Source organism: Octopus bimaculoides, chromosome 3 (assembly GCF_046866305.1).
Source record: "Octopus bimaculoides isolate indiv1 chromosome 3, ASM4686630v1, whole genome shotgun sequence".
Taxonomy (NCBI): domain Eukaryota; kingdom Metazoa; phylum Mollusca; class Cephalopoda; order Octopoda; family Octopodidae; genus Octopus; species Octopus bimaculoides.
Genome location: NC_142930.1, coordinates 9586362 through 9596680, shown reverse-complemented (window position 1 = coordinate 9596680; position 10319 = coordinate 9586362). Strand labels below are relative to the sequence as shown.

The window sequence follows — 10319 nt, the reverse complement described above, 5'->3', positions numbered from 1 at the left end:
TATTGTATGTGATAGACAAGCTTCCTATCTAATCATGCACCTACCCACACAATCTCACTGTGTGTGTGTGTGTGTGTGTGTGTGAGAGAGAGAGAGAGAGAGAGAGAGAGAGAGAGAGAACCGAAATCAACGTTTTGAAAATTTTGTTTGCCAAATATTGACAATTTGAACAAGAAGGTTGTTGATGGTCTCTCTATCTTGTCAATAGAAAGTTAATATTGTGAATTGACAAAAAACTTCCAAAGAGCTGGAACAAATACTGTGAAATATTTTAACCGATGCTGTTAAGATACGATTCTGCCAATGCATCGCTTTCATAACTTAACAGATTCTTTTCTACTCTAGGCACAAGGCCCGAAATTTTGGGGGAGGGGGCCAGTCGATTAGATCGACCCCAGTACGCAACTGGCACTTAATTTATCGACTCTGAAAGGATAAAAGGCAAAGTCGACTTCGGCGGAACTTGAAACACACACACACAACTTCACAGATTGCAAATGGAAAGTCATGTTGGACTGTCTCCCACCCACCCCAACACATGAATGACCATGGGATTGCACCTAGAAAGTTACCACAAAGGCACAAGTCCGGGCAAGGTTGTTAGTGGAAGGCCGGCAGTCGCCCACGCATACCAGCCTCCCCTCTTCACATCACTGATGTTATCCAAGGGAATGCAAAGGCCAATAAAGCTTGGCACCTGTGATGTCACAACTCATTTCTACAGCTGAGTTAACTGGAGCAACGTGAAATAAAGTGTCTTGCTCAAGAGCACAACACACAGCCCGGTCCGGGAATCGAACTCACAACCTCACGATCGTAAGGAGGACTTGTGGTTGTTAAAGAGGCCATAAGTCAGGGAAAGATGCACTCATATATCTGTCAACAGAGTGAGTATATTATCCGAAGTATCGTATATCTGTCAATAGAGTGGGTATATTACCCGAAGTATACATCTGTCTGTAGAGAGCAGTCGCCATATTCCCTTCCATATCGGCTAACTCTGATGAGCGTAAGGTTATATGATCGAATTGTTATCTAACACTCCATTGTACTCCTTGCGCGAAGCCGATTGGTAAGATCAACCGTGATGTATATATAATACTATATATTTCAGATAATGTATATAATACTATATATAATATGTATGATAATATATATAATTAATTATATAATATATATATATATATATATATATATAATTGTATCTATAATATATATAATTGTATATAATACACACGCACACACATACATACATACACGCACACGCGCGCACACACACACACACACACACACACGTATGCATGTATATATGTATGCGTGCATATATGTTGGTATGTATATATGTATGCATGTGTGTATGTATGTATGTATGTATATATGTAGGTATTTAAATATCTATATTAGATACATACAGCGCGCACGCGTATGTAATGTATATTTTTATTATGGCTAGCAGAAAACCGCTTCGAGGATGGTGTTTCCGCTAATATGTACAACTAATACAATATTTACTGTCGTGCCTTATAACATGTCTAATAAATGATTGATAGACTAATTAGTGTTGTATCTAGTAATATGAATGGCTGATAAAATAATTGCTGCCATATTTAGTAAAATTATAATTGATATAATAATTATGTCATGTCTAGTATTATATATAATTGATAATTGGTGCGATAATTCCTGTCATATCTTGTAACATGTATAGTTTGGCATATATTTTTTTATAGACTCGCTCGAATATATTTCTGAAGTATAACTGGTCTTTTGAAATGTAAGTTTAATATGCTCTATAGAACTCGCTTTACTGACGTTCGTCAATGATAAAATATTCGCTGTTTCTAATTCTGATTTCATGAAATATTATGTGGGTTCACAGATTACAGCTGTCGCCACCATGGGATATTTATTCAAACACTATACCTAGGACTGTATCATCCAGTGTGTCTTTGTATATTCTTTTTGTGGATGGTAAGTTGTAATTTGAATGGCATTTGGTTGATATTTCTAGGTGCAGGCTCTCTTATCGACCCGCTCAGTGGTAGAACACTCGTCTACCATTCAGCTGCTATAGTGCCCTTATTACAAAGTTCTTTTCAATCGCTAGAGCCCTTGATGTAACATCACCAATGTATTCAAACAGCTTTATTTTAGGAATCAGTTAACAAAAAAAATCGAAATGGATACTTCAAAAATTGGTTTCAAATTTTGGAAAAAAGTCAGCAATTTCGGGGAAGGAACTAAGTCGATTACATCTACCCCTGTGTTCAACTGGTACTTATTTTATCGACCCCTAAAGGATAAAAGATAAATACAGTATTTGAACTCAGAGTCAGAAAAAATGCCACGAAGCATTTTGTCCAATGTGCTAATGATTCTGCCAGCTCACTGTCTTGCAGTTAAATAATGAATATTTATGTGTGTAGGTATGTGCATGTGTGTGAATCAGTGTGTGTCTCTGTGTGTCTTCATTTTGGCACCATTTGAGCAACTGTGATATATGTTTACATGAAAGGCAAAGTCGACCCCGGACGAAATGCCACTAAGCATTTACCCCCAGCGAGTTAACGATTCTGCCACCTCACAGACATGGTTACTTCAAATATTTCAAATTAAAAACAGAATGACTCGCATTTATAACATGCCTACTCTAAATTGATATCCTTTTATATATTCCATTCACTCTCATCCTATAATTCGTCGTTTGCATAGAATTATTTGAAAAAATTGGTAATTTCATGAAGTGTTGAATTGTTGCAGAATTTCTTCCTAATTTCCTTTGTATTTAACATTAGGAGTACTCTGCTTTTTAATCCAAGCTAAATGACTTGGTTTGGTAAATAGTTATTAAGTGATTAGATAAAGAGTTCTGTAATATGGTCTTTACTATGAAATAAGGCTTTGTCGTACCTTCCTTTTATACAAAACCTTACAAAGCCCAACCTATGGTCGTGGGGAAGTCCAGACTGTGTTAACGTTTCCATAAGTTCATTGACCATCTGAAAGCTACTGCTGACATGTTTGTTTACATCTCTTCTGCTTCACTCAACAAACAGTGCTTACAGAAAGATGGACACCATAGTTACATACCACTAAAAAAAACGTGTCCTAATTAAACAAAATGTTCTAGAAAAATCTGGAAAATCCAAGAGGGTTAACTTAATGACTGACTGTAAGGTAGTATTAGGATATAACAAGTCAGTCCCGATAGTGAAAGTGTATCTATTAACTTGCCAATTATCCCATTTTATTTGATATTATTTCAAATGGCTAACTCTGTTTCTGAGATTAACAACATAGTTGAAAATTGAAGAAAGTGATATTTAATAACACTTCAATATTACTTTCATGTAAATTAATTTCTAATAAATAAAATTTCGACTACACACTAACCATGAGTGTATGTATGTGTTAGATTATTTGTATTAGAGGAGTGTATGTTTCTCACATTTCCATTAGCATCTGCCGCGTCCGCTGTGCATAGATTGCGTAGTTCACATGAAACTAACCGTGATATTTATTCAGCAATTCTATCCGATTCTTTGGCAGTAGAGATTTCTAGAATCTATATTTTCTTTGGAAATCTCAACCTCTGCTTATTTAAGCTAATATAAACACATACATATACATACATACAAATATTATACATGTATTTAGGTATGTATGAATGTTCGCGTATGTATATGAATGTCTGGGTGAGTATATATATGAGTTACATTTTCTTTTGTTAGCAGGTCAAGTTTATCCGATTGCTCGTCGGTAACAAAATATTAACAATATGCAAACAAAAATATAGAGTAAACTGATGTGAGAGTTTATTATTCTCAGCTAGGGTTTGTTATTTAAGCAACATTCCCTTCATTTTAGCCATTCAGAGAAGCTGAACTTGTGAAATATTGTCGTTCTTTCACAATAAAAGATGTTGTTTAGGATTTTCATTGCTTATTCGCAAATAATTACGTTAGCAACGATCTACCGACTACCACAAGATTGCCGCCATAAGCAAAAGAGAACAGAGGGAAAGATATTTTAAAAGCCAATGTCTCGATTATTTACATGAAAATTACTGAAAAATAACTTTATTTTTTTGTCAGCCTAACCTCTCCTTGTCATTAAAAAGATATCATTATTATTATTATTATTATTATTATTATTATTATTATTATTATTATTATTACTTTCTTTCTGTGTGACCTTTATTTTTAAGGGTCATATGAAATCCCAACTAGCTTCCAGATCTATGACAACTATAAATCATCTGAGTAATATCAGCCCTGTTAAATTCACATGAATGGAAATAGTGGTATTAATGTTTTATAGTTATTTTATTCAATGTATCTTTTTTATTCATTAAAGCGCTCTCTAGAAATGAAGGTACAGAAATTCGGTTACTGAACCTGCTAGATATAGCAGCCAAATCCTCTTCCCTCTAATCACCTACTCCTGTCTTTAAAAAACAAGGACCCTGTGATTCTAGATTTAAGTTCGAAATTAAGACATGGACAGTTGTCGCTGGAAAGACACTAATCCAGGGCTTCCCAGACTTTGCCAAATTGCAATATCGCCCACCTATCGACCAAAAAATGCTCCATCGCCCACCTGTGTAAAAGAAACCCTGACACAACCTTCACCAACACTTAATCTCCTAGGAGAAACCACCTTCTATCATTTGACACACACACATTATATCGTAGACTCGTTGCCCGGTTTGGACTAAATATGCATAGTTTACAAATTCCTTATAGTGGGTTTAGTTTTGCCATTAATGTGAATAAAATTCTAACGTTAGCCAGATTAACTTCAGTAAACTTACGTTTTCTTTTACACTGAGTTTTATTTTCCCCAAATAAACCATTGATCAGAGCTACCGATGAAAAAATAATTAATGATTGTATTATAAATGAAAAGAAAACTTTGTAATAAGTACCATGTATCTGGTGCGATGTAGCTAGTGCAGATACATTCGGTTTCAAACTTGTCAACTTTAGCCGCAAGTCTCCTCATTGTGTCACATCCAGTCCATTTCTTTTATGGGAAAGTAAAGTTCCAATATGTCTAAAACCAGATTCAACCAGGTACGAAGTAGGGAAGACAAGCAAAAGTAATTTCAGACGTTTCCGCTGATTGAGGTAGGAATTCAATATATTGGGTTTTCCGGAAAGTTCGTGCCGATTTATAGTAGCTTACCATTCGACTTATTTTAGAACATGGTTGAGTCCGTAAAATAGGATTTGACTACACCTCCACTTTAAGCACAGTTTAAGCTATCTTTTCGTGGAAGAAGGTTTATGTTCCTATAACCTGTGTTAATTATGTAACCCTTTAAAATTGAAGATAAGAAAGTTCATTTTCGGCACTCGATGCTTTTCTTTTTCCGTAAAGGGAAAACTGCCTCACAAGCAACCAAAGAAATATGCGCAGTTTACGGTGATGTTTCTTTATCCGAAAGAACTGTACGGAAGTAGTTCGCAAGGTTCCGAGCTGGAGATTGTAGCCTTATTGATAAAGAACCATCAGGCAGACCATCCACTACAGATGATGACCAAATCAAGTCATTCTTTGAGAATAACCCACATTGCACCACCCGAGAATTGACAGAAAGCCCCAACCTATCAAAATCCGTCGTTCATGAGCACCTGGTAAAGCCTGGGTACACAAATCACTACGATGTGTGGGTAACACGTGAGTTGAGTGAGAAGAACCTTTTGGATAGCATTTCCATCTGTGATTCGCTTTATAAACGGAATGAAAACTCGCCTTTTTTAAAGCAAATTGTGACAGGTGATGAAAAATGGATTACCTACAGAAATTTTCTGAGAAAGCGATCCTGCAGTAAGCAACCTTAGCCACCCCAAAAGCGGATCTTCACCCTAAAAAAGTCTTGCTTTGTGTCTGGTGGAATTGGAAAAGAATTCTGTACTATGAGCTTCTCTCAAGTAACCAGACAATTAATTCCGAGAAATACTGCACACAACTGGACGAGTTAAAAGCAGCAATTCAAGAGAAACGTCCAGAATTAGCCAACAGGAAGGGTGTTGTTTTCCAACATGATAATGCAAGACCGCACGTTTCTTTGGGAACCAGACAAAAATTACTGCATCTCGGTTTGGATGTATTACCCAACCCTCCATATGCACCAGATATTGCTCCTTCGGATTTCTTATCCAGGTCTCTGCAGAATAGTCTTAATGGTAGAAATTTCAATTCCTTGGATGACGTAAAAAGATACCTTGATGAATTCTTTGCCATGAAACCACCTTAGTTCTGAGAAGAGGGTATTTTCAAGTTAAAGGAAAGATAGTGACGCATTGAGCAACAAAATGGTTCATATTTGTTTGATTAAAAATGTAATGGCATGTATTTATTGACCTTTTTCTTTCCTTTAAAAATCGGCAGGAACTTTCTGGACAACCCAATACTTTGATGCTACTACAAACCTTCCTTGCCATTATGGCGATATCGTATTGTGGCGTCATTATCATTTTGTAATTCTATCAATTCCTCCTGAACGTCGTCCTCGCAATCGACTGCATCAACCTCAAACGGATTACTGTATCGATTTGGAATATTCAGCGCAATAACATCTTGAAATTGCTCCACCACATGGTGGAATCGTGCAATGATTGTAAATAGTTGCGATACATAGTTAAATCCTCATCAACCAATTCATCTTTCAAAGAATCAAGTTGTGGAAATTGATGGAACTGACGTTTTGAAATGTTAGTCTTGTACAGCATCAATTTCGAAATGAAGGTAGTGATAAATGATTTACAATCAACGAGAGATTTTCTGTTTCCTTGCAATAATTTATTCAAATCATTTAATTTTGCGAATATATCACAAAGAAAAAAGATATCACACCTTCGATAACCAGGCGAAGTAATGTTTCTCCAATTGTGTGAGACTTCCCAGACTTAGCAACAAGCAATGCAATGTTGTATGATACAATCAACCCGTCATTCTCCTGTTTACTTGTTTCCTGGAGTAGCATGTTGAATTTTTGTATTTACTTTTTGAAAGAGGCGCTCAGTTGCAAAAAAAGTATGACAATGGCTTGTCCTTCTTATCAGAATGTTTTGCATCAAAGTGATACTTCAAGTATGAAGGTTTCATTGCTTCATTGGTTAATGTTTGATGGCAAAGAAGTCACATTGGTAACTGACAGTTCTGAGGAGATGGAATAAATCCAAACGATATATAATCACTACTGTACTGTCAACAAATTATTTTGATTTGAGGCATCAGTAAAGCGAAAATATGAAAACGAATTTCTCCGGACGGCGTCAGAAAGGCAGTATGGCATTCCCAAAGAGAAGAAGAAATCGATAGAGCTGAGTCAGACGACACGTCTTTACTGGAGCAAATACGGATCTAATTCATTTGGCTGCCAGCATTTCAAAGATTAAAGTTCATCGAAAATTTAAAAATTTGGCACATTAATGTACCTTTCCAAGCTAAATTGTTAGAGTTATTCTACTTTTTCCAGAAAACTGCTTTTGAAAAGTTATAAAGGTTTAAAGTTTGATCCCACGTTGGGGAATTAATAATTCCCACGTTGGGGAATTAATAAGAATCGTAATATCGTAAGAGAAAACGTTGACTACCGTGTGTGGCGTGTGGGGGTGGGGGTGGAATGAGCATTACTAGGAGGATGAAGGACAATATTTACTACCTTATAGTCCATTATTATTATTAACATCAGTTTGAGGAGTGAAGAACTTATACAGTTGTTTGTTGTTTATCATCTCTTTGAACAGCTCAGTGTAGGAACTGAACTCATTGTAAACGCCTCTTGCAATTTTTATTTTACGCTCAGGATTAGGATCATTACCAGTACAAACATGCATTTCTTCCTCTATATATGTGCCAGCGTTTTAGCAATAATCTTTGTAATCAGCTTAAGTGGTGTACATGAAACTTCCGTTTCCTCATCTGTATTCTCAGCTTGTTTCTTTTCCTAACATCATCAGCTCCTCGTTAGATAACGTTTTATCGATGACTCAAGTAACTCAGTCACATCAGCCTCTATGGCCTCTTCAAATGCTACATCCTTTGCAAGTGTCGCAATATCTTTCCGAATTTGATGTAGATTTTTTTGCTTGAGGAAACCTTATAATGTCACGGATATAGTCTGGCCATATACTTTCCCAAGCACTATTTAAAATTGAATAACTCAGCTATATTATCCACAGCATCCGTTACGTCGAATTCCTTCCAGAAATTCTCACTGTAGGTTTATTCTCCCTATGAATTGCTTTCATAAGTTGTTTGAAAGTTTTTCCCATATAATATGCTTTGAAGTTAGCTATTACACATTGGCTGAAGCAAAGAAGTTGTATTCTTGGGGATATATTCTACACTCACATTATCAAAAATATCAACTAAGTTCGCAGATAAAGCCGTGCTTTGTTGGATGTGTCTGGCACTTTACCTTTCTACGATAGAACAAAAAACGTTTGTAAACCCCTCTTTGAAAGTTATCCATACTTTCTTATTTGAACGCCGAATCAGAGGTAGATTAAAGTTTGTGTAACCCTTGAAAGCCCTTGAATTTTCGGAGTGATACACGTGTAGGGGCTTTAATTTCATATCAGCTGCGGCATTTCCTCTCAAAGGATGTGTCAGATGACTTTTGGAAGCTTTAAATCCTGGTGTTGATTTTTCTTCCAGAAAAGTGCAGTTTCATCAACTTGTTCTGATGTGTATGTAGCCCCCTTCAACAGTCATACTCTTCAACTTCTCAGGATAATTAGTAGCCTGTATCAGCGTACGCAGTTTTAGCATTCATTTTTATGTTGTGCAAATTCATGCACTTCTTAAACTTTTCAAACCAGCCTTTAGTAGCCACAAAGGATTTTTCATTAAAAAAATCGTTATATTTTTGAAAATTGTCATATAAACCTTTGACTCCTTTTTGAATTACCATCATGTTTATCGGCACATTACGCCGATTCTGATCCTCGATCCATACACTCAAAAGTCGTTCCATTTTAAGCATTTTAATAGATCTATGGAAAAATAAGGCTTCTTGAGCACTTGACATAATTTTCTCTCTGTTCTCACGTATTGTTCCCATTGTAGACGTTGCAAAGATTAATATTTTAGCAATATAACTTAATTATACTTCCGCCTCAAGTCTTTTTTAAAACATCAAATTTAATATCCAGTGTATCACTTCTTTCCGCACTAGTGCCTCCAGGTCTACTTGGTAGCTTCTTTCCAAACACCTTAAATTGAAGTCAAATCCAACAGTAGCATGTCGTACAAAAAAAAAGAAATTGGCCAGAAAAGATGTGATTTGTGACAGCTGAAAATTGTCTTATTCCTATTGATGCAATAATGAAAATGTGATGCAAAGGTGTAAAACTGAGAAAGAGATGATTACAGTTCGCTGAAGGTTCACCAGATTTTATAGGCAATTCACCCCTTGCACGTCGGACTTAAGTCATAAATATCTACACACACGCACACACTTACTCATGAACAAACGTATTGGCGTACATGTTATCTGTTGTAAGCCAGTTGGATTCAAATCTTGGTGGATTGATTAGCGAGGATGATGTGGGTTACATTGGTTTAAATGTTAGTGATGGTGATGGTGGTAGTGGGACATTGTTGGTATTGTAGTAGTTATACTGTTTTTGCTATTTGTATTGCTGTGGCTGTTTAGTCTCAGGTTAATCCTCATAGAATGTGGAGGCGTAATGGCCCAGTGGTTAGGGCAGCGGACTCGCGGTCATAGGATCGCGGTTTCGATTCCCAGACCGGGCATTGTGAGTGTTTATTGAGCGAAAACACTTAAAGCTCCACGAGGCTTCGGCAGGGGATGGTGGCGAACCCTGCTGTACTCTTCCATCACAACTTTCTCTCACTCTTACTTCCTGTTTCTGTTGTACCTGTAATTCAAAGGGGCCAGCCTTGTCACACTCTGTGTCACGCTGAATCTCCCTGAGAACTATGTTATGGGTACACGTGTCTGTGGAGTGCTCAGCCACTTGCACGTTAATTTCACGAGCAGGCTGTTCCGTTCATCGGATAAACTGGAACCCTCGACGTCGTAAGCGACGGAGTGCCAACAACGGCAACAAATCCTCATAGGCCTAAGATAAAATATATTTCATTCAATTTTTAAAATACATTAAAATATCACCGTATGTTATTTGAAATGGATTTGCTTATCTACTTCATACTATTTATTTATCACTGGTGTTGGTGGTGGTTGCAACACACACGCACACATACATACATATGTACACAACATTCATAGATATGTGTGTGTGTGCGCGCGTGTGTGTGTCTGTATATCTGTGTATGTATGC

At 36.7% G+C, this 10319-nt stretch overlaps 1 protein-coding gene across 1 annotated transcript; it reads right to left on the bottom strand.

Annotated features, from left to right (window-relative positions):
* Window positions 1-8749: 8749 nt before the first annotated feature.
* On the bottom strand, window positions 8750-9076 carry LOC149136448 (putative CENPB DNA-binding domain-containing protein 1). The gene has a single exon (XM_089348324.1). The coding sequence runs from the start codon at window positions 9074-9076 to the stop codon at window positions 8750-8752; it is 327 nt and encodes a 108-aa protein (XP_089204450.1).
* Between the last annotated feature and the right edge of the window lie 1243 nt (window positions 9077-10319).

What these genes read in the sequence shown, in the direction of transcription:
- LOC149136448 (XM_089348324.1), bottom strand. Translation starts at nt 9,076, where the DNA reads ATGGGAACAATACGTGAGAACAGAGAGAAAATTATGTCAAGTGCTCAA.